The following is a 25811-nucleotide window of genomic DNA, read 5'->3' on the forward strand; positions in this document are numbered from 1 at the left end:
TTTATTTTATTCATTGTTAACTGTACACACAGTGCAGTGCGTGTTTTTCAGACACAAATACACTTGATGAACCATCAAAGGATATTTTCCACAGACAAAGTCAGGCATTGTTGTGTCCAATCACAGTTTGTAAATCGGGTATTTTATTCATTGTTAACTGTACACACAGTGCAGTGCGTGTTTTTCAGACACAAATACACTTGATGAACCATCAAAGGATATTTTCCACAGACAAAGTCAGGCATTGTTGTGTCCAATCACAGTTTGTAAATCGGGTATTTTATTCATTGTTAACTGTACACACAGTGCAGTGCGTGTTTTTCAGACACAAATACACTTGATGAACCATCAAAGGATATTTTCCACAGACAAAGTCAGGCATTGTTGTGTCCAATCACAGTTTGTAAATCGGGTATTTTATTCATTGTTAACTGTACACACAGTGCAGTGCGTGTTTTTCAGACACAAATACACTTGATGAACCATCAAAGGATATTTTCCACAGACAAAGTCAGGCATTGTTGTGTCCAATCACGCAGTTTGTAAATAGCAAATCATCATTGATGATAAAATATTATGTACATGACTTTGGGGGAAGAGGGGGGAGGGGGGGGGGGTGGAGGGTTGATGAGTGGAATTCGATAAATCATAACAATCATTATGGAAATTAACAGGCTTTACTATACAGTTTGTTTTAAAGGTTTTACGGCGTTTGCAACACATTTAGGTCATACCAGCGCCAGTAAAAAGGAAGAAAACGGGATAGTAAAAACTTCTAGAAAAAGTAAGACACAGGGGAATTAGTTTAAATAGGAAACGGATGTAGATCCCAAGAGCACACTATCAAAGTACTTAGTTTGAGATCACCTAAAAGTCTCATTCAGACACAAGCACAGGTCCCCATTAAGAGGAAGACACTCAAATGTTTACAAATCATATATATGTAAAAGAAAAAATAATACAATACATAACAGACAGATGGTTTACAATGAAAAAAAAAAAAATCTCCCAAAACTAACTACACATTTGACTGCTTCCCTCCCAGCCAGGGCCAGGACAAAACCAAGTGATCTCATCCGAAGACAAGGACAGAAAGCAATTTGGAAAACAGATAGGGGGATAGAAGACACAGTAGGTACCTCCCTGCCTACTATGGAAGGACAGGAACCTCACCCAGTTACTATGTACACAGTAACAGTAACAATATTATTTTCAAATAACAGGAGTTATAATACAGTGATAATGATAATAACATGCATCAATAGTAATAATAATAATAAGGGAGACCTTCCATAAGCTACTACATTCTTGTTCTAGTAGGGGGTTTGGGAGGGGGGAAACTTTTTTTTAAAAAGTCTCCCCCCTCCCAAACCCCCTAAGAAGTTCTAGTTTAGGGGGTTTGGTAGGGGGGAGACTTTAAAAAAAGTTTCCCCCCTCCCAAACCCCCAACTAGAACAAGAATACTTGGGATGTAGCAGCTTATGGAAGGTCTCCCAATAATAATGATAATAAATTATGATGATGACGATGTGATGATGATGAATGATGATGGTGATGTTATTAACAAAAACTAAAAATGCATTTGGTGATGACAATGGCATTACTAAACCCGAAATGCAAAATGAGATTTTATAAGCGAATGGTTTAATTTCACTAATCATTGGGGTTGTCAAATGAATTCAGAAATCTCCAAACTTTTTCAACCAATTAATTCTTAAATTCGAGCAGTGACAGGTTTGTACGGGTCAAACCTCCAGAAATCAAATGTACTCAACGATAAAACAAACAAAAACAAAAGATAAACTCAAAATTTAAAACAAATATCCAATCCTCCCACACTCTAAAAACAAAATCCCTAACTGTTTCCATAGGATTTCTGAGGCTTCTGGATTTGAAATAACGTCCTCTCTTGGATTTGGATTCAAACCTGCACCCTTTCTATCATAAACCAGGTGGCATAACTCGCAGCTCAACTTGCCAAATTGATGTATATATAACAAACTTGGATTCCACGAAGACATGAAACATTCTTCTTTAAAAAGGCTGTATCAAAAGGTTGGATTTTTTGTTGTCTTTTTGTTTGTCACATTCTACACGAGAAGACATCATTACTAACTTACTGTTAAATACTACACAGTATTTCAACAAATTCTCCTGGTTGAATCGTGAAAAACAATCCAAAAACTGAGTCTAGCATTAAAAAAACAAACAAAACAGAAATAATTTGAAATAGTTTAAACAGTGAAGAAAAAGGCAATGTTTCATCCACACTTTTTCAACTACATTAAGAAGCTGTTACTGCTGTACATGGTAATATGATAGTGATAGTGATAGACCCTCAATATTTCAATTATTGTTAATTATTCATATCTCAGAAACTGCTCAAACCCAATTCCTTTCACAGACTTCTGTATTATTTGAGAATTAACTAGTTAACCGCCGTACTCTGAAAAAAAAAAATCGTATTCAAAATGTTGGCCAGAACACTCATCCTTCAAATACTCATTGATTTAAATGACCCTAATCTTGACAAAAACTCTCAGACCTGGGACTTCAAGAGGATCCAGGTTTGAGAGTTTTTGCCAAGATAAGGCGGGTCATTTAAATCAATTGTTATTTGAAGGACGAGTATTCTGGCTACATTTTAAAATTCCCAGTTTTTCCAGAGTGTGGCAGATAACTGGTTAAAGTTAAAGTTAAAGAGAGTTTTCCCGGAGACTCCTATCTACCCTGTGGTGGTGGTGGGGGGGGGGGGGGGGGGGGGTAAAACGTCTCTTTTTGACTTGGCCAGATTGGATTTTAATTTATAATGTGTGCACTTCATTATGAGTCAATAGGATTCAACAGTAGTGACGTCACTTCCTTTGTAATGACGCATAGTAACTTAGTAACTGGTTCTAAACTATTGGAACAATGGCAGACGATGCCCTTATGAAATACTTCTCCGGCTAGCATAAAAGTGTATCCAGAGGAGAAAAACATTATAAATCTGATCATGTTTTGACTTTTTAGACATTCTGATCACACGACATGTGAAAAAGTTCTAGCCAGCATGAAGAATAAAAAGTACCGATTTTCATTGTTTAGAACCAAGCTGCTCGTTACTGGGTGGACGTGACATAAGACTATTAAATCCTATTGGGCACAGTCGCTGGAAGAAAAATAACTTTGGTATATTAAGTAGGCAATTTTATATGAAGATGGTCTTGGTTTGTGGAGACTTTTTTTTTTTTACCTCATCCTCCTTTATATTACTAAAGGCACCAGGCATTTAACAACAGATTCAATGAAATCTAGCCATTGGTGCCCACAACTTTGTTATGTTCGGATTGTGCTGTATACTATTTATGAAAGCTCCAAAAAGATTGTAGGCTACTTGATGAAAAGTGGGCTCACTGTGTTGTTTTAACCCCGTCTAAAGATTGTAGGCTACTTGATGAAAGGTGGGCTCACTGTGTTGTTTTAACCCCGTCTAAAGATTGTAGGCTACTTGATGAAAGGTGGGCTCACTGTGTTGTTTTAACCCCGTCTAAAGATTGTAGGCTACTTGATGAAAGGTGGGCTCACTGTGTTGTTTTAACCCCGTCTAAAGATTGTAGGCTACTTGATGAAAGGTGGGCTCACTGTGTTGTTTTAACCCCGTCTAAAGATTGTAGGCTACTTGATGAAAGGTGGGCTCACTGTGTTGTTTTAACCCCGTCTAAAGATTGTAGGCTACTTGATGAAAGGTGGGCTCACTGTGTTGTTTTAACCCCGTCTAAAGATTGTAGGCTACTTGATGAAAGGTGGGCTCACTGTGTTGTTTTAACCCCGTCTAAAGATTGTAGGCTACTTGATGAAAGGTGGGCTCATTGTGTTGTTTTAACCCCGTCTAAAGATTGTAGGCTACTTGATGAAAGGTGGGCTCACTGTGTTGTTTTAACCCCGTCTAAAGATTGTAGGCTACTTGATGAAAGGTGGGCTCACTGTGTTGTTTTAACCCCGTCTAAAGATTGTAGCTACTTGATGAAGGTGGCTCACTGTGTTGTTTTAACCCCGTCTAAAGATTGTAGGCTACTTGATGAAAGGTGGGCTCACTGTGTTGTTTTAACCCGTCTAAAGATTGTAGGCTACTTGATGAAAGGTGGGCTCACTGTGTTGTTTTAACCCCGTCTAAAGATTGTAGGCTACTTGATGAAGGTGGGCTCACTGTGTTGTTTTAACCCCGTCTAAAGATTGTAGGTACTTGATGAAAGGTGGGCTCACTGTGTTGTTTTAACCCCGTCTAAAGATTGTAGGCTACTTGATGAAAGGTGGGCTCACTGTGTTGTTTAACCCGTCTAAAGATTGTAGGCTACTGATGAAAGGTGGGCTCACTGTGTTGTTTTAACCCGTCTAAAGATTGTAGCTATTGATGAAAGTGGCTCACTGTGTTGTTTTAACCCGTCTAAAGATTTAGCTACTGATGAAAGGTGGGCTCACTGTGTTGTTTTAACCCCGTCTAAAGATTGTAGGCTACTTGATGAAAGTGGGCTCACTGTGTTGTTTTACCCGTCTAAAGATTTAGCTACTTGATGAAAGTGGCTCACTGTGTTGTTTTAACCCCGTCAAAGATGAGTACTTGATAAGTGGCTCACTGTTTGTTTTAACCCCGTCTAAAGATTTAGCTACTTGAGAAAGGTGGGCTCACTGTGTGTTTAACCCTCTAAAGATTGTAGCACTTGATGAAAGGTGGCTCACTGTTGTTTACCCGTCAAGATTGTAGGCTACTGATGAAAGTGGCTCACGGTTGTTTTAACCCCGTCTAAGATTGTAGCTACTGAGAAAGTGCTCACTGGTGTTTACCGTCAAAGATGTACTATTGATGAAAGTGGCTCATGTGTTTTAACCCCGTCTAAGATTTAGGCTACTTGTGAATGCACTGTTTTTCCCTCTAAGATTGAGGCTCTGATGAAAGTGCCACTTGTTTTAACTAAAGTTACTACTGATAGTGCTCTTTGTTGAACCAAAGATGAGGCTACTAAAGTGGGCACGTTTTACCCCCTAAAGATGAGGCTACTTAGAAAGGCTCACTGTGTTGTTTTAAACCCCGTCTAAAGATTTGTGGCTACTTGATGAAAGGTGGGCTCACTGTGTTGTTTTAACCCCGTCTAAAGATTGTAGGCTACTTTGATGAAAGGTGGGCTCACTGTGTTGTTTTAACCCGTCTAAAGATTGTAGGCTACTTGATGAAAGGTGGGCTCACTGTGTTGTTTTAACCCCGTCTAAAGATGTAGGCTAACTTGATGAAAGGTGGGCTCATGTGTTGTTTTAACCCCGTCTAAAGATTGTAGGCTACTTGAGAAAGGTGGGCTCACTGTGTTGTTTTAACCCCGTCTAAAGATTGTAGGCTACTTGATGAAAAGGTGGGCTCACTGTGTTGTTTTAACCCCGTCTAAAGATTGTAGGCTACTTGATGAAAGGTGGGCTCACTGTGTTGTTTTAACCCCGTCTAAAGATTGTAGGCTACTTGATGAAAGGTGGGCTCACTGTGTTGTTTTAACCCCGTCTAAAGATTGTAGGCTACTTGATGAAAGGTGGGCTCACTGTGTTGTTTTAACCCCGTCTAAAGATTGTAGGCTACTTGATGAAAGGTGGGCTCACTGTGTTGTTTTAACCCCGTCTAAAGATTGTAGGCTACTTGATGAAAGGTGGGCTCACTGTGTTGTTTTAACCCCGTCTAAAGATTGTAGGCTACTTGATGAAAGGTGGGCTCACTGTGTTGTTTTAACCCCGTCTAAAGATTGTAGGCTACTTGATGAAAGGTGGGCTCACTGTGTTGTTTTAACCCCGTCTTACTAAACAAAAATGAATATAACAGCTTCTAGCAGCTTGGTACCACTTTAACCCCCATCTAACATACATTACTCTGTAGTAATATTTGTGTATGTGGTCTCTATTGTTGCGCCCATCCCCTCCCCTTCCTCCCCAGCCTCTAAACCCCCTTGCATAACAACACCACTTCCATTATCACCAACATCAGAAGCAGACATTACAGATGGACCACTGCTCATCACCTCTCCCAGACTTTGAACGGATTCTGAAACTGAAACAGACACGGACGAGGCTGAAATTGCTGAAGTAGTCACCAACTCTTGTCCAATGTCTCCCTCCACCATGGCTACCACCACGTTACCAATGCCAGCATCATGTGCATCACCATGGGAATGTGTCAAAGAGGCATTTGTTGCCGACGTTGTCGTAGTAGGTTGTGATGCTAAAGCATCTGTTCCTCCCACTCCTGGATCACCTCCGTCCCTGACAACCATCAGGCCATTGTGACTTTCAACAGATCCTACTTCTTCCGCCATCACCATCATAGAACCTGCAGTGGCAGTAGCAGAAGCAACAGTGACACCCACCACACCGTTCTCATCAACAACAACACCGTTACTACTACTGCTATTTCCGTCCTCTTGCTGTTGCACCAAAACAGCAGCAGTAGCATCTCCATGGGCACCGATTAACTCCCCTGACGAAGATGACGACGAAGGCATCTGTACAACACCACCACCACTTTCGTCATCTTCTTCCTCCTCATCCTCGTGATCTACCAGCTGTCCTTGTTGCACCAAGTCCATCACCACCTGGCTGTCCCTCAAGTCTATCAAATTTCCTGCTTCCCCCTCCACCTCCACCACGATCTCCCCGTTGCTCCGTCTCCTCTTCCTGACTTTAATCCCTGGTAACTCCTGGTGTCCTTCTTGTTCTTGCTGATGAATCAAGGGAAGACTCTGACTATGAGGATCGTGATGTGCTGAAATTGAAGACACACCGTCTTGCGATGTCATTGACACAGCTCCTGCCGTTGGAGCGGCTGTCAGCACAAACTGTCCGTTCACATCCACCTCCATAAATTGCAATGCCTGTCCATGAGCAGTCGCTTCGTCCACATCGTCATCCCCAACACTACCCAGACTGACACCAGCACCGGTAATATCACCGTCTACCGATATCAACTGACCCAGCCGACCATCTGGCATCACAAGACTGACAACTTGTTGCTGCTGCTTCTGCTGCTGCTGTTGGGAGGTGTTCTGATTCACAGCCGTGGTTACATTCGTCACCACAGAACTTACAGTCGGATGTTCCATGACAATAGCAGCCTGGCCATTCTGACTGCCGGACACTGTTGTAATTTGATGTGGATGGTGAACGAACTGGTGAGGTTGAGTCCCCTGCTGAGATACAATGGACTGTAGCTGGGTCAGATTAGCTGAGGTGGCTGTCGAAGTGATGGCTTCTACTAATTTACCATCTTGACCTTGACCCATGACAACACTTTGGACTTCCTCTGACAATGGTTGATTACCATCCTCCTCATGCTGAATTTGTAGAGTCTGGTCTCCAACCTACACAATAAAATAAAAACAACTCACATTAACATGCTCAATCAGATTCAACCAAGGTGCCCAAAATAGCAGATCTGATAGCCGGATGCAATTCTGGGCCTGTTTATAACATTGTTATAATGGACAATATTTTGCGTTGGTTTGAGAGTATTTCCATTACAACAATGAGCCTATAACACTTTGGGTCATAAGACCTGCAAATAAGTACACATCAGATTCAACCAACAAAATAATGTTTAAACTTAATTTTTTTAAGTTAGCTCGAAAGATATGGAGAAACTGTACTCATCAAAACTTTAAATACATTAATAAATACGACCCTGCCATTACTCCCTACCTCCAAGTGCCTCAACCTAATAAAAGTCAACATGAACCAGAGGCCATTGTGAGGCAGTGGATCTCATATTAAAATTGATTAAATTCGGGCAGCATTAGGCCCAGCATGGTCTTGACCTCTTAACCAAAAGCATATCTGCCTACTTGAAAATTTCCAAATCAGTAACCAACACTGAATTCATGAGTAATATAATACCAGGGGTCCCTAGCCGACAGCAACACAAAACATGTAAGACTTTTTTGTACAGAGACAACGCTGTTAACAGCCAGGTACTCATTTAACACCTGAGTACGGTGAGTGAATGGGAGTAAAGGGCCTTTTCCAAGGACTCAACTATGTCCTAATCAGGACTCAAACCCATCAGGACCTTCAGGTCCGAGGGCGAGTGTCATACCACTGGACCACATAGCTGCACATATGACATATGACAGAAGACATAGCTCCCCCCTTCCTTCCTCCACTGGGGAAGTTCACACCAACTTTAAGTCATGACCTACCTGGATGTGAGTGATGTCAGGCCCTACACCGTGGGCCTGTATCAGTTGGGCAAGGTGGGCCTTTGTGTCTTCCGTGATCTCCATTTCTTGCAAGGAACCGTTCTCATCTTGGTTGACAACCTAAAAAAATTTTTGACAATGATGATGGTGGTAAATAACAATAACGATATTATTGATAATACTCATAGTACTATTAATAATACAAATAATAATAGTAGAAGTAGTATGAAGTATTAGTAGTAGTAGTAGTAGTAGTAGTAGTAGTAGTAATAATAGTTGTAACATCAGTAGTAATAGTAGCAGTAGTAGTAGTAGTAGTAGTAGTAGTAGTGGTAGTAGTAATAATAGTTGTAACATCAGTAGTAATAGTAGCAGTAGTAGTAGTAGTAGTAGTAGTAGTAGTAGTAGTAGTAGTAGTAGTATAGTAGTAGTATGTAGTATAGTAGTAATATGTATAGTGTATAGTAGTTAGTTAGTAGTATTAGTAGTAGTAGTCGTAGTAGTAGTAGTAGTAGTAGTAGTAGTAGTAGTAGTAGTAGTAGTAGTAGTAGTAGTAGTAATAATGGAAATAAAGTATTATTATTAATAATAATAATAATAATAATAATAATAATAATAATAATATATATAATAATAATAATAATAATAATAATAATAATAATAATAATAATAATAATAATAATAATAATAATAGAACGACTTTGGTTGCCAATTCAAGGAGCAATACAACTACCTCAAATACTAATACGTCTATAACTATCAATATTTACAAAAAATCAAAAAACAAATAAGCTAGATAACTATCCTTTGTTCAAAAATGTATTGAATCACCAACCAAAAAGTATACATTTTCCTTCATCATAGTCTGCAAGTAGGTGGCTATAGCAATGACACTAACCTTGAGAATGAAGACTGTTTGGTCCCCTTGGGCACCACCTTCGACCACCTGGTGAATGGCCTGGTCTCCGTCAGCAGATGCCAATAGCTCTCCTGCTGCATTCTGTAAACACAAAATAAAAGGCAAAATTGAAAAAAAAAATAAATAAAAATAAATGCAAACACTGTATTTGGTATTGTCATAGACCCACCATGCTAAATACTCTTTAATGGTTCTCCGTTTATTTTTCCCCCAACAGGCCACAAACACAGAACCAAATTTTAATTTCACACCTGGAGATTATAGAGCTTTCCATCCATGAAATAATATGTTCAAAGAGCTTTATAAGGGATCTCAGGTCAACTATAACACTTACTCCTACTACTACTACTACTACAACATAAAACTTCAACTATTATTATTATTAGTATTAGTAGTATATTAATATCAGTAGTAGTAGTATTATCAATAATATCATTATTGTTATTTAGCACTATCATCATTGTCATGATATTTTTTTTTTTGGGCTTAGAGTCTGGTGTCTCAAGAGTTATAGTTATAGCGCTATATACGTTTTCAGCATTATTAATATTAATAACACTTAACTTGTAGCAATGCTTCTAAGTACAAAGAAAGTATGGAAAATTGCCTGGGATCTAGGTTCCTGCTAAAGGCCTCCAGTAGGGTTCAGGGGCAGAGTACTGGTGTGGGACATAGGAGTTTGTTGTTTGTTTTTAAGGGTTTTACGGCGCTTGCAACACATTTAGGTTATATCAGCGCCAGTAAAAAGGAAGACAATGGGATAGTAAAAAGTTCTCGAATTACACTTAAAGCACCCAAGAAAAAGTAAGACATAGGGGAACTGGGAACAAATAGGGATCAGATATAGATTCCAAGAGCACACCACCAATGTACTTAGTTTGAAATCACCTACAAGTCTCATCCAGACACAAGCACAAAATCCAACAAAGAGGAACACACTCAAATGCTTACATTATACATTCAAAATAACAAATATAATAATACATAACAGAGAGAATATTTACAAGGAAAGAAATATCATCTCCCAAAACAATAACTATGCATTTGACTGTTTCTCTCCCAGCTTGGGTATCCAGCCAGGGCCAGGACAAAACCAAGTAATCTCATTCCAAGACAAAGACAGAGAGCATGTTGGAAAACAGATATAAGGGGATAGAAGACACAGTATGTACCCCCCTGCCCACTATAAGAGGGACATAGGAGTGAAACCCCCAAAGAATTTTGAGATCAAAAGATACCCAGAGTGCTGATTTGCTCTCACAAAAGATGAATATTCATTCTTAGCCAATTAAAACACAATCAGTTATTGAATAGATAGTATGCGCTTGGCTAAGAAGCTCACAACATTGCCATCCGGAAGTATAACGGACCAACACACAAAACTAAGTGTAACAATGAACTTTTATAGTCTGGTTAATACAGTTAGGTGAGAATTACTCATAAACGAGAATGGCAAAAAACAATAACAGAGACCTGAGTGGCGTCAACTTCGTTCTATCTATATTAATGGGGAAGATATAAGGAATTTTACAGACTCATTTATGATTTTTCATACCTGTGTGAGAATGACATCTCCTGTTGTATAAGTCTGTGTGCCGTCCTCCTCAGTAGTGACGATAATATCATGACCTCCAATCTGCATAATGGTTGGTTTCACATCCTCTGCTTCCACCATCATCCTAGACTGAGTGGCTGCTGTCACTGGCTTTTGCAAGGAGTCCAAGAATTCCGGCTTCTCCTCAAACACATTCCCCACCTCCGGGTGCTAAGAAATGAATAAAGAAAAAAACAAACCCAAAAATATAGAATTATCAAAATTTAGACTTCTGTGTGAAAAACTGTGATTAACCAATTGCTTCTCAAGAAAAATTTTCCCCTTTTAACCCTGAACTACCAAGTCAAGGGAAATAGCTAATGAAATACTGAGTTTATTTCACAAAAATATTTACTGTGTTGGAATCATTAATGAAACCCCGATTAAAATGATATTTTCAAATAAATAAATGGATTTCCATTAATATGATAAATGGCATGCATGTTTGTGACAAGTACAACATTAGAAAAAACAATTTACAAAAGAAATGTTTTATGTCTTTCTTTGAATCATTTATATTCTGTCGTCTTTCTTAGCTCCTGCAGTAAGTTATTCTAGATTGTTGGTCCTTGGTGTTTAAAAGATCAATCTCCCATTACTTTCAGTCGAGTTCATGGGACAAATAGGGAGCGCTGTTTCGCCTGCAGATCTGAGCCCCCTGGTAGTTGATTTTATATGGGACTATGAAGTCGGTGAGGTATTGCAGGATATCAAGGTAGAATACACAGTGGATGATGGCAACAATCTTGTAGATCATCTGCTTTTCCCACGGCAACCAATGCAAGCAACATGAACATGATTGGATGCACTACTTGTCCCTTCTATTTAGCATTTGATTGGTTGAATAAAAACTGCCATTACAAAAAATGCACCCACAGTTGACTATGAACCTTTGAATATGTTGTGTCACCCAATAAACGACTTAACTATGTTGTCTAGTGGTATGACACTCGCGTTCGGATCAGAAGGTACTGGGTTTGTGCCTCGCTCGGAGCATTGTTGAGTCCTTAGAGAAGGCTCTTTACTCACATTCTCTCACCGTACTCAGGTGTAAAATGATGTCATGTCCCGTCCTAAATGGTAAATGTTGTTGTTGTTGACCAGGGACCCCTTGTAAAGCGCTTTGAGCACATTTAGTGGATATTGCGCTATATAAAAGCTCTATTAAAAAAAAAAAACTTTGACAAAACTTGTGCTCACTAACCTTTCGTTTATAATGCCTAATGATTGTGTGTCGGTGAGCGCAGCACTCATGACACACTCCGCACACATAAACGTATCCGCTGTGGTAATTACGCACGTGGTTGCGGAGCTCGTAGCTGCGTACAAACTGCTTGTCACACATATCACAGGCATACTTCTCTGACAGGGTGTGCTCCAGACGATGACGATTTAACTGATCTGGATACTTGAAAGCCTGTGAAATACAAAAAAAGTTATAATATTACGGAGGCCTCCATTTATTTATCTGGTTTTAGACACACTCCGGTTTAGCTCACTCAATCCTAGAGATTTTTTCTACTTTTCAAACTGGAAAAAATGTATTCAAAATGATCATGCACATAGATAGTTTTATTCAACTATCATTAACATGTAAAAACTAAAAACATGAGCTTTGATACTTCGCCTTTAATTTGTCTCATAAAAATGTAATAGATAGGCATGGGGTAAAAGTAACCCGAGTAAACTACGGATATAGTCGGTGTTAGGGTTGAGTGAGTTAAATCACACTTGGGATTGGAAACTTAATTTTTGTTATGCAAATTTACTCATCTATTTGCATATTCATCCTACATGCACGCTTATTCTAAAATGCTAAAAAAAAAGAAAAAGAAAGAAAAGAATCAGCCCATATGAGGCACCCGTTTTTTTTTGATGAGATACGCCAGGATGTATCTGTTGTAACTCAAGAGCGTTGTTTGGGTACCATAGACACTAATACAGACATTTCAGTACATTACATTCATTCAAGGCTTTGTAGCTGTTGCCGGATCACAGGAAATCAATTACAAGAAAACATTGTTTTGTAGCAGACGAGGTACATAGTCTTGATTCTTTGATTTTTTTGATGGTTTTATTAGCATAAATACTTAAAATGACACCTGACAACCTTTTATTCAGTTATGATTGTGTACATTATGAAACGAGCAGGGCGAGGTCAATAACATTTGTAAGGAAGTTTGTGGTGGTACATGTATTGTCTTTATTTTTGCATTAGGGGGGTGAAAGGGATTATGGATACAGAATGTGCACAGAAGTGATGCTGGCTGATAGAAAAATAATATGAGTGAGAGAGAGTGACAGAAAAAAAGAACTAATGAAAAAAATAAAAACAAAACAAAGCTGGGAAAAAAGAAAAAAAACATCCGAAATACCTAAATTTTGGAAATTCCTAAATTTTGGAAATACCTAAATTTTGCCAAATTTAGAATAAAACTACACAAAGCAGTACTTGTGATAAGTCAACCTATTATTTACCTTTCCACAGATGTCACACTTGAAAGCACGTTCCTTGGAATGGGAGATTAGATGTGTCTTCATATTGCCTTTCTGACGGAATGTCTTGCCACATTTTGGACAAGGGTAAAGCTGTATGGTCTCGGCATGAAACTGTTTGATGTGCGCTATGAGGCCGGTCTGTGAGGTGAAGGGATGAAATATGAAGACATAACAATGAGGAAGAATAGAAAAACACAAAAGGAGACATTTCTATTTTCTATTGTAATAAATAAAAAAATAAAAATATGTCCTTCCGCCACGACATCATAAGATATCGTCGCCTAGGCATTCCAAGAAGGAATATAGATAATTCAACAAACAAGATGTCTGATGTCAACAGGAATCACCCATCTTGTCCAAGTCCAAGTGAGCAAACAGGGATTTTAATATTCTTGCTCAAGGAAAAAAAAAAAAAAAAAAATAGTGACTGTAGTGGGCCTCGAACCCGGGACCTTCGGGTAACAGTGCAATGCCTTAACCACTCGGCCACTTCATATTAACATAAACATTTCAATAAACACAGAATATTTGGCTCTAACTACAAAACTACACAAGCATCTTTGTAATTACACTTGTAAAAAAAAAAAACTAGTTCATATTCAGAGCTTTGAAAAGTTATTTAATCCAGCTAAGAGCAAATGGTAATTTATCTAGATAGATATAAAGATTAATACTATTTTTTAATGAAAACTAGAAATCTTTGACATACAGAGAGAAAACATGCAGCAGATGGCTTTTTATTAATAAATGCACCATTTCTCTTTAATGCCCCTCCCACCAGCAACTTTTGATTTGTGGTGACAAATGAGAACTGTTGCAGTAACCAGCAACTTTTGATTTGTGGTGACAAATGAGAACTGCTGCAGTAACCAGCAACTTTTGATTTGTGGTGACAAATGAGAACTGTTGCAGTAACCAGCAACTTTTGATTTGTGGTGACAAATGAGAACTGCTGCAGTAACCAGCAACTTTTGATTTGTGGTGACAAATGAGAACTGTTGCAGTAACCAGCAACTTTTGATTTGTGGTGACAAATGAGAACTGCTGCAGTAACTAGCAACTTTTGATTTGTGGTGACAAATCAGAACTGTTGCAGTCACAATCTTTGAACTCATTTCACTGAAAGAACCTACTGGCTCAACCACATAAAATGATTTTGATTTTATAAGGATTCTAAAAGTCCCAATAGCTCAGTAATAAATAATAATGTGAAAATGAATGTAAGCTTCAATTTAATTACAAAAACAGATCAAATGAACGATTCGGGTTTCCCCTTTATCAACAAAACAGGATGAATGAAACACCACAGATGAATTCATCTGTAGTGCTTCATTCATCCTGTTTTGTTGATAAAGGGGAAACCCGAAACATTCATTTAATCTGTTTTTGTAATTAAATTGAAGCTTACATTCAATTTCACATTATTATTTATTTCTTCGAGCTTCAAGCAGCAACATTTAAAATAGCTCAGTAGAGCACTTGCTTCACATGCAGAGAGACCGAGATCAATCTTGGGTGAACTCGAGATATTTTTCTGACCCTGAAATCCAACAAGCAGATTGGGTATCTGGGTATGTTAGATCTTGTAGAAAGTACTTTGCGATAGTCTAGCATCCTATCCAGAGGGTAGCAAGCTATCAATATTGTACATTTCACACTAGAGAAACGAAGATAAACTCAGGTTCCATAGGTCTAAAGGCCCTGAAGGACTAATTATGACTTAAAGAGTCACTGTCAATCCAAACTTTTCCAGAGATATCACTGTGCTTAACGCATTATAACTATTCTTCAATGATACACTTATTCCCCAAACAGGAAGAATGGGACCAGTTATCAAGTGCGTGACGTATTCATTTTTTGGGATACTTTATAGGAAGCAGTGTGCCTCAGTGGTACGGTCTTTGCTTGGTACCCGAAAGATACAGAGTCGATCACCCACCACCGCGCTGTGTAGCCTTGAGCAAGTCACCTCTTCCAGCTCACTTTGCGGCGCTGCACTGTGGCTGACACCTGGGTTATTCCAGTCTTCCCTTGGAAGAGCCCCTAGAGACAAATTTCCCCTATGGGATGAATAAAGGGAATTTTATTTTATTTATAATATATTTTTTTCTATATATCAGAAATCAACTGCCTATAGAAAGGCACACTATACAAACCCAGTCAGGGTTTTTTTTGTTGAAAACTCAGTTGGTAAAGCACTTGCTTCACAAGCAAAGGGATCAATATCGGTCCATGGTGGAGTCAAAATGTTTTGAGCCAGAAATAGTTTGTAGTTGGGTGTGTTAGATCTGGATGAAAGCACTTTATGATAGACTAATGTCCAGTCTAAGTAGGAACAAAATTGGGAGGCAAGAAAGCTAGACTTCTTTTATTCTACCCCAAAAATGGTTTTGACTTTGTCATTTCTAATTTTTCCCAAAAAAAATTTTTTATACCACTTATCGTCTGTCATATTTTGTTTATATCATTCGTCACCTGGTACTTTTTAAAGGATGGAGTAGAATAATGTTAAAGTCACCGATATCCCTTTCGACCGGAACTCCACTGTCTACAGCAAGGCGTTCATTCAAACCCAGTTGAGAAGGGCAATATTTGATTTGCAAACAATTGCAGGCTTCCTTTCCTCCCCTCCTCCCCAAGTCTCTCTGGATAAAGGCATGCCTCTAACTTCTACAGATAAAAGAAAATTGAGAGGGCCAAATTCCAATCTATTCATCCTATCCGTCCCTCTGCTTGAGGAACTCTTTACCTACCTTAGAGAATAACACCTTCCCACAATGCTTGCACTGAAGCTGATACTGCTTCTCATGGACGGTAGCTATATGTAGCTTGAGGTAGTTGTCATAATGGAATTTTTTGTGGCATATGGGACATACGGCTAGTTTCTCTCCGTGGACCTTCATGTGCTTCATCATATTACTACGTGAACTGGAGAAAATGAAAGGGAATTAAAAGAATTAATTGAAATTAATTAAAACCAATGAATAGGAAGAGATGTTTATACACGTATGTCAACAAATCTTTTGTTCTCACAATTTAATTTTTGTTGATAAATGATTGGAGAAGATAACGAGCCAAACTCGGCTTTTCCACCTTCAAATTTTAGAGCGCAGTGGGTATAAATACTAATTTATTTATAAAGGGATCAATTTCTACAATCAAATGTCATTTCATATATTATCACTAACATGGCTTATCACCAATCGAATGAGAAGTACAAACTATATCAATTTTGTGACAAATCTATTTGTCATGGATTCTAGTAACTGACCTTAAAAAAAAACAATACTTGTAGTGTACAGACTGAACCTATGGATATGTTAAATCTCTTACCCAGCACACAAAGAAGACACAAAACACAATAGTAAAATATAAGTAAAAATAAATGAGACCAAGCTGCCAGAAGTAATGAGCAAACATGAATATAACAATTTCGAAAATAAAAAAAAAAATACCTAACACGGCTCAAAACCCTTCTTCTGCCAATAACAAAATAAAAAACAAAAATTAATACATTTCTTCTAATCCAGACAGACTGACTGCAAAGAAATCTTTGGCAGGTCCCGTTCACAAGTAATAGGATCTTGAATAAATCAATAATGATCACTAAACACTTCTATTTAAAAAAAAAAATTTTTAATGCGGAAAAGACATACTAAAGAATTTGTGTCTTTATTGTTTTTGTTTTTGGCTTTAGAAGGATTTTGCATCCAAAACATTCTGTGTTAGGTATTTTGCTAAAATACCAGTTTTATGCAAGAATCCAAAACTACCCTTCATTTGCCAAGGTTTGACCATACAGTAAATTTACTCTAAAGCAAATTAAATTGATTCATATTTTGATTAAAAAAAAAGAAAAAAAAAGAAATGACAACAATAATCAAAATTCAACACTAATATTGGGGTTAAAATAGCTCAATTGGGTAGGGAGCTCATTCCACACCAGGTAAAGTCGAGATTTGTTTCCGTCTCCGCTGTCCACCAATCAGTGATTCATTGATTGGGTCTGTTAGGACTGGTCGAAAGTACTTGAAATAGACTAGTATCCTATCCAAAGCAAGTGCTATTGTCCATTTCAAGCTATGAAAACCAGGATAAACTCCGGCTCTGTGTGGGCCTAATGACTCTGAAGGACTACTAATAAACAAACTACCGAGGCCTTATGTGCTACTTACTCAAGAACCAAGAAGCAAGTAAGTACCTACACAAGCTGACACCCACTCACCTGAACGTCTTCCCACATTCTGGACAACCCAGATTATCCCTTATGAACAATCTGTTCTTCTTGCGGATAACACGGACCACAGATCCATCCGGCATGCGACACTGGTGGTCATTGAGGTAATCCTTACGGATGAACATCTTCCCGCAGAACTCGCAAGAGTACTCAGGTTGCCCATGAAGACTTAAATGGCGTGACAGGTAGCGCTCGTTCTTGAACGTCTTTTGGCAGATGTCACAAGACAGTAGGTTGGCTATCTCTAAGACGCCATCACATTTGTGATTGTGAAGGGTTCCAATCTGTTGGATGGAATGCATGAGTGACATAAAAAAGTAATATTTATTACCCACAACCTCAAACTGCTCAACGTGAAAAAATACAACAATTTTGATTGAAACTAAATAATTAACAGAAATGTCACTTTTTCGACTTCAAGAGACTATACCATTGTCCTAAATAATCGAAATCACAAAGTTTTAAATTATTTTGTTTTCAATTTTAAGCGCCTAACTCTATTTGAAGAAATATCAACTTGAGGCGGTGGTCTCGTGGGTTGATCAGCAACATGCTGTAATCATGAAAAAGAACAAATGAAGAAAAGCAAAGTGAAATGTCTACAATATATCTTTAAAAAATAAAAAAAACAACCCAATAAACAGAACCAAACAAAAACAAAGCAAACCAGTTTCAAAAAGAAAAAACCCATTTAATGCAGTAGCAATATTAATTGACAATTTTTTAAAACGAGTTACTGTGTTATTGCTACTCTTATTCGTTCTTCTTTCGTTGAAGTCAGAATACTAATTTTTAAAAAGTAATCTTTCTTGGTTGTTTTTAGGAATTGAGACTGTCTTAATATCTAATTGAATCAAAACAGCACTTTTGTATAATGAATGCTTTCTACAGTTATAAGCTAAAAAAGTTTCAAAATGCTTCAATCATCTCCCTTGTCCATAGGGATAAGGTGCCAAAGTTCCATTTCAAACAGTACAAAATCCCTCTCGGGCTTCCTTTTTATATTAGCACCCTAATAATATCTGCTGTCACTGTCTATGCCAGCATCTATTTCACCCCCAAATGCATAGTGGTCAACTTTTCACAGAGCTAAAACAAAACACCCAAACGTACAATAACATCATTACCCAAAACAGCAGTATGTATAGACTATTATATAATATAATCTAGATTTAGAGCTATTTTTGTTACTTGTTTAAATTTGCAAAGTCAAAAAAGCCTAATCCTGGGACATGCAGTTGTCATTTCTATACGTATAAACAATACAATTTTTTTTCTTTCCAGATTACCAATTTTATCAGGACAGCTGGCCATTATGCAAATGTTCAACTAATCATCACTTGGTTACTAACCTTGATAAACCTCTTTCCACACTTGTCACATTTATATGGGTGAGTGTGGGTCATGTGATGTTCTTTGAAAGCAAGCCACTCGTTGTAAACCTCACCACAGATCTCGCAAGGTGCTGATCCCTCCTGGATGATCTTCTGACGGATAGTGCAAACGGGAAGATGCCAATTCAATTCCTCCTTACGAATAAACACACGATGACACATATCACACTTGAAAGCCCCATGGTGAGACGCTTCGTGCCTTACAAGATAGGCGATGCTGGCAAATGTTTTACCGCACTCTTTGCAAGGAAACTGGACGTTGGCTTTCTCATTCAACACTTTTCCAGCACACTCGTGTTCTGCCAGGTCTTTAGGTGAGAAGAAGGCAACACGGCAGGCATCGCATTGATACTTGCCGCAATTGAGCAGGTGATTCTGCAGACCTAATTGAGTGCCAAAAGTCTTTTTACAATTCTGACAAACGTGTACGCTGTACTCCTCAGATAGCTCGGGACAACACCGAGATATGTGTCTCTGCAGGGAGTCTTTTCTGGAATAGCATTTTCCACAAACCTGTTTGAAAAAAATAAGTAAAAACAAAAAAAAGAGTGAATAGAATGGCGTCACAAACATCATTCTTCTAACTGAGTCTATCTGAAAGATTACCAGCTCCATGTTTCCATGTTTTACAAAAGGAACATGAGATATCATTGGGCATACAAAGGCTATTGATTTCATTTAAGGTAAAGTAAGTCTTTGTTGGGCATTTGATCTCGTTGCATACCTGCCTACTTGAAAATTTCAAATTCAGTAAGAAATGCAAAATTCATCAGTAATTAATGGTCAAATTTCAGTAATACTAAAGCAAACAAAAATAATGATAGATACAACCTTTTATATATATAAAATAAACTTACCATGTTATATAGAGGACAGCCTGATAAAATAATATTGGGGTTCTTTTCCTTACAAAAAGCTATCACACCATTGTCTTTCCCTAGCATTGAGATTTTTTATTGTAGCATGCGGTAAATAATGAAAAAAAAAAAAATTATTTTTTAATTTAACGTTGCGACCATTTGTATCAGTAATATTTCTTCTATTTTCGTAAGTCCTTACACTTTCGTAACAATTACGGACGATCCGTAATAATAGGTAGGTATGTCGTACCAGAAATGGAATATTCACATTATCAATGCTGATGGAAAGATGTATTGAAGTAAATAAAGATCTGTATATGTGTTTCATCGACTATTCAAAAGCCTTTGATAAAGTACAACACGAAAAACTATTCAAAATTCTATCATCCTTGGACATTGATGGTAAAGATTTAAGAATATTACGGAATTTGTACTGGGAACAAGAAGCAGCAATGCGTGTTGACAACGAACTAAGCAGTTTTACACCTATTAGAAGAGGAGTTAGGCAGGGGTGTGTTTTGTCTCCAGATTTATTCAACCTCTATAGTGAAATGATATTAAGAGATATCGAACATAAGAAGGGGGTGTGTATTGGAGGAAAGAATGTAACAAATCTGAGGTATGCAGATGATACGGTTCTACTGGCAGAATCTGAACATGAACTACAAGAATTACTGGATGTTGTAGTCAGGAGTAGTGAAAATATGGGACTGGAACTGAATATATCTAAAACAGAATGTATGACGGTATCTAAAAATAATAACCCACCAGCCTGTGTAATAACAAGCAGAGGACAAACAATACAACAAGTTGAATGTTTCAAATATTTAGGCTTCAATGTAACATCCAATGGAAAATCAGATTGTGAAATAAAGAAAAGAATAGGTATGGCGAAGAATGCATTCAACCAGCTGCATACAATTATGAAAAACAGGAATATTAGCATGAAAACAAAAATCAAAGTCCTGGATTGCTATGTACTGTCTGTGCTGCTATATGGTTGTGAGAGCTGGACCATAAACAAGACCATGGTTAAAAGACTGGAGGCAGTGGAAATGTGGTTTTACAGAAGAATGATGAGGGTGTCATGGATGGAAAGGAAAAGAAATGAAGAAATTTTAGAAATGGCAAACAGAAAAAGATCACTGATAACAAAAATCATCAAACGCCAAATGGAATTTTTAGGACACATTATCCGCCACCCTGGTTTGGAAATACTCGCCTTGACTGGAAAGATGAATGGAAAAAGAATAAGAGGAAGACAAAGAATAACGTATTTGAAAGGGATAAGAACTTGGACAGATGAAGCTGAGAAAGGTGGCGCTGCTTTAATAGAATTGGCAAGAGATAGATCAGCTTGGCGGAAGATGACCTCCGACGTCTGCTTCAGATATGGAACTACATGAGATGAGATGTCGTTGCTGTTTGATACTCCTACTTGCACATTCAGCAAAGAGAAAAAGAGTTGTTTGATGCAATGATAGGCTTAGATTACCACAGTCAGAGGTCAAAACTATATATACCACGTTAATAATAAACAAAATTGAATAGTACAGCTTCAAAACAGGACAAAATATAAAACACAGAACGTTTTGTCGTCTATTTGAAATTTAGTAATGTATTCATGTCTTTATTGTTTTTTTATTGTTGGCTGAAGAAGGGTTTTGAGCCCGAAACGTTCCGTATTTGGTATTTTGTTCTTTTTTGAAGCTGCTATATTCGATTTTGTTTATTACTTTTTACAGTCCACAGCTTCTAGCAGTCTAGTGTCACTCATACCACTTTAGGTATGATTCCACTATACAGATGTGTCTGTAATCGGATTATGAGAAGTGACTCTATCAACATTTAATAAATCATTTCTTGCAAAAGTACAAGTGAATAAGTCTTAATATTTAAAAAAAAAATGTTTGCTAGTATTTTCAATATTAAAAACAAAACATTAGGAAAAAGTCTCACCTCACATTTGTAAATGTCAGTATGCATGGCCATGTGTCGGAAGAGGTACTTTCCATTGGTAAATGCCTGCTTGCAAATCTGACACTCGTATCGCTCCAGTGTAACCTCTCCTTCTTCAAGGTGACCAGCGGAGCAGTCGTGATCTTCCATCAGCTCCTGTCTGGGAAACGTACGGCCACATTTATCACACGGGAACCGGGTCCGGTGCATAGAAGCATGCCTGATGGCAAAACTCAGCTGACTGAAATTCCGACCACATTCCTTGCAAGTGTACATCTCCATTCCCTCTTCATCAACCACAGGCTCCACAAGACTAGCTGTGTCATCACAAGTGTGCTTGAGCAAGGACTCATTCCTAGCAAACCTTTTGCCACACGTGTTGCATCGAAATCTGTCTGTATGGGCTGGCAGGTGGAGTTTTAAATATTTGAATTGTGTGAAATGTTTGTTGCAGACACCGCATGCAAATTCTTCCGTGCCATTTGGACCCTCTACTTTCTTGGTCATCTTTTCCAAAGCCTCCAACTCTGGATCATCGCCGCGTCTTCGTTTTTTCCTCTTGGGTTTCGGATTAGAAACAAATTTTTCCTCCCCACTTTCGTCACCCTCATCTGCTGTTTCGACTGTAATGTGTTTAGGGGGAGCTCTGTAGTCTTCACCATCATCATCGTCTCCCAGATTCTTGTCATCATACAGATCTGCTGCCACCATGGCGATGGGATCAGGGACCTTATCAGCAGAGATAGCCGCATTGACCAATGCTGTAAGAGCATCTGTTCCATCCAAATCGGCAATGGTATTTTTCCGACTGGTCTCATGCTGTTGGCTTTCGGATGTGATAACATTTTCCTCTGACGTTGAGATGATTATGTCACCCTCTACCTTTGGCACATCTGCTACCTCCATAAATTCCAATTGCTGCCCTCCTTCACTGACGGTGGATATTGCTGAAGTATCCACAGAAACTGCTGTGGATAAAACCGATAATGTCTTGGTAATTGGCTCCTCCTGACTAACCTCAATGCTCGCTTCAGATACTGAGACTGGTACTTCGAATTCATCTACAAGTGATGATGATATTTCATATGTTGTAGACTCATCACCCTTGGTCACCACAATATATTTCTTTGGACTATCATCATCAATTTGATTCACATCTAAACTTGTGGGAGAGGATGATATTGATAATGATGTCACCTCTGCTTTGGTTTCCATATCAATGGGTGCTTCTTTCACAACAACTGGCTTTTCAAATTTGACCTCTGACTTAATAGCACTGAGTGCCTTACCAGCACCAGCAGTCGGTGAGTTGGAAATGTGACCTGTATCAGAACTGGTAGAAGCAGTTGATTTTGATTTTACAATGTTTGAAGAATGTTCAGTTTTTCTTCTTTTCACAGGAGAAGTCATCTCATCCATTGCAGCTTTTCTAAGGGAGGCAGCCATAGCTGCTCCAAATTTTTTCCGAGATTTGGGGGTATTGTTCCCGCTTCCATCACCAGATGCAGGATCCTCTTCATCTGACGATTCTCCTGGATACTTAAACCACTTGCTTAGCTTTCCAAAATTTCTAAAACTCCTGGCACGCCTTTTAGGTCGACTTCCATCTTCGCTGTCTGGGATGAGGGGCGTATCAAAATATCCAACCTGTTTAACATTCACCTCGTCCCCTTCAAGACTCTGAGCTGAGTCAAACTCAGGAGCAACTTTTTTAGGTCGACCTCTAACCTTTCTTCCACCAGGCGTTTCAGTGATAGATGCATCATTCTGTTCTTGCAATCCTGTTATCTCATCCGAGTCCTCAGTATTACCAATAAGAGTTGTATTACTTTCTGAGGCACTTCCATCTCGTTCACCGACAACAGCTTCACCTTCTTCGTATTTTACAAGATCTGAACTCATTTTCAATTTTCCTCCTCTTCCACCAGCCCCTCTCCCTCTCCCTCTCCCCTTTCCTCGTCCTCTGCCCCTTCCTCTACCTCGACCAGAATGCTGACCACCACCTGCACCACCAACATAACCTTGCTTGAGAGGCACGGGTCTCCTCCCCCTCCTGGGCGGTCCATCATGGTAGTCGTACTCTGGAAACAGGTGTCCTCTTATGTGTTTGGCAAATAGAAACTGTGATACAAACTTTTTCCCGCAATGTTTGCAGACAAAGTTTCCTTCTATGTCATCAGGGTGTGGTGTGGGGTCCTCCATGCTCTCTCTGTCAACGTCTGCAGGGGTCTCTTCTTCTAATTCAAATTCACCTCCCTCTTCTGTCTCTGTCAACAAGACTTCCCCAAGCATAGCTATAAGAAATGGAGAAAACAACAAGGTAAGGCAAAATGAGATCCAAAGTTATGTCATCTTTTGTTTTTAATAGTTAATAGCCAATTTAGCAAAATAATGATTAATAACATACAATTTATGTAATGTTAAAATAAGAAGAAAAAGAAGAAGAAAAAGCAGAAGAAGAAGAAGAAGAAGAAGAAGAAGAAGAAGAAGAAGAAGAAGAAGAAGAAGAAGAAGAAGAAGAAGAAGAAGAAGAAGAAGAAGAAGAAGAATATCAATCTTTACAATCAAAATTGATTTAATTACACCTCAGAAAAATTAAGTGAGATATACATTTTGAAATTATCAAATCACTGATTTCATTCTCTGAATCTGAATAACTAAAAAGAAGAAGTTCACAGTGAAAATTTGTAGCCACAATAAACTAATCAAAAACTGTTGATGGTTAAGAGATTCTAAATTTTTCTAAATGATAAAGGTTTATGATGGTATATATTTTCGCATAAAATGTTTTTAGTTGTGTGGGTGAACACCCATTACAACACATTACAGGTTATGAGAAGACAAATAAAAACTTACATTTTGTTTTTCCATCAGGGACAAGAGACTTGTTGAGTTTTTTGGCATATTGTGAGGCATACCAGACTTTCAGCTCATCGCCGACAGCAATGTCGCATGTTGTGTTGAAGTAGATATTAATACCAAGCTGGTAGGCCATGCAGTTCTGCTCCTTCTCCGTTTGAGCCACTCGCACCAATGCCATCCAGTTACAATGGGACTCTGAGCTGGCATCAAGACTAATGAAGCTTCCATCTTTAGACAAAATCTGTGAAGAGTACAGAGAACCTTTATGACTCGTACATATCCTAAACATAAACTCTTCTGGTTAGAATAACCTTCTTGGATTTCTATATTAATACTAGCATCAAACTCCCATATGATCCATGATATTTGATGGGCAAAGCTTAAAGAATAACACAGCCGAAAACAATTACATCATGTTATAAACCAATCTACTCAGCAGAAATTAGTCTTTCACTTTAAGATAGTTTTGGTGTAATTGGGACCATATCTGAGTTATGATTTATATATATAAATGTGTGTATGATAGAGTCTCACAAGACCTAAATTTTGACAAACATAAGAGAGAAATTTATGTTTATTGTATTATAAATTCACCCTAAAAGATCTATTTTTAAAAAAATGAACATCGTTCAAAAATTATGTATAAAAATCATGAATAATATCCTACTAATAGATGTCTGATGTCTGACAGGGTATCAAATAAGAACTGTTTTCTCCACAAAAAAAGGGCATAACAATCAATTGATATTTCAAATGAATGAATAACATGGCTTTAAAATGGGCAAAAACTGTAATGTTATTTAAATTCTGGACAGGTTCGGGACCTACACGACTGCGACGATGAGTTTCCTTCCTGGATAGATCATCATAACAGTATTGTGATAACATTAGAAGCTGCTGCCAATCCTTAACTACAAAGTTAAAGACGGTTTTTAAATAAATCATGAATTTAACGAGCAAAATGGGATGCTACTACCCTAAACGTATACACATAGACGTTGTTACCTTCAGAACAAACAGGTCATCTCTGTCAATATCATGCATGGTCTTCTTAGCTTCAAAAGGCCCAAGCTGAGTCTTGTTGGATATCGCCTCCAGCGCCAAGATGCCAACCCCTCCGTCCATCAACTCAACAGGGTTCAGGTAGTGCGGCACTGTCAGGCGAGCCCTGCATTCATTTGTAGGAAATGAAAATAATACTTTTTTTCTTAATGTAGAAGAATTGGTTGCTTAAGTATTGAAAAATGTTTCTTATTACTATTACATTTCTCCCCTTGTTTAAC

General features: G+C 38.2%; 1 protein-coding gene across 5 annotated transcripts in view; it reads right to left on the reverse strand.

The window, feature by feature from the left end:
- Positions 1-3221: 3221 nt before the first annotated feature.
- Positions 3222-25811, reverse strand: part of LOC144956981 (uncharacterized) — a 28428-nt gene continuing 5838 nt past the window's right edge. For 4 of the 5 annotated variants that reach the window (XM_078887860.1, XM_078887863.1, XM_078887861.1 and 1 more), the window contains exons 4-15: positions 25534-25696; positions 24523-24769; positions 21667-23960; positions 18806-19360; positions 17442-17737; positions 15970-16144; positions 13196-13354; positions 11922-12134; positions 10679-10888; positions 9103-9204; positions 8205-8324; positions 3222-7370 (exon numbers count right to left, since the gene is read on the reverse strand). In XM_078887860.1, the coding sequence (XP_078743986.1) occupies positions 5883-7370; positions 8205-8324; positions 9103-9204; positions 10679-10888; positions 11922-12134; positions 13196-13354; positions 15970-16144; positions 17442-17737; positions 18806-19360; positions 21667-23960; positions 24523-24769; positions 25534-25696 (6022 nt within the window). In that variant the 3' untranslated portion in view covers positions 3222-5882. The remainder of the gene's footprint in view (positions 7371-8204; positions 8325-9102; positions 9205-10678; positions 10889-11921; positions 12135-13195; positions 13355-15969; positions 16145-17441; positions 17738-18805; positions 19361-21666; positions 23961-24522; positions 24770-25533; positions 25697-25811) is intronic. The other variant, XR_013642057.1, reaches the window with a different exon arrangement.

The sequence above is a fragment of the Berghia stephanieae genome, chromosome 11 (genome assembly GCF_034508935.2).
Source record: "Berghia stephanieae isolate SIO BIC M18660-M18661 chromosome 11, UCSD_Bste_1.3, whole genome shotgun sequence".
Lineage (NCBI taxonomy): Eukaryota > Metazoa > Mollusca > Gastropoda > Nudibranchia > Aeolidiidae > Berghia > Berghia stephanieae.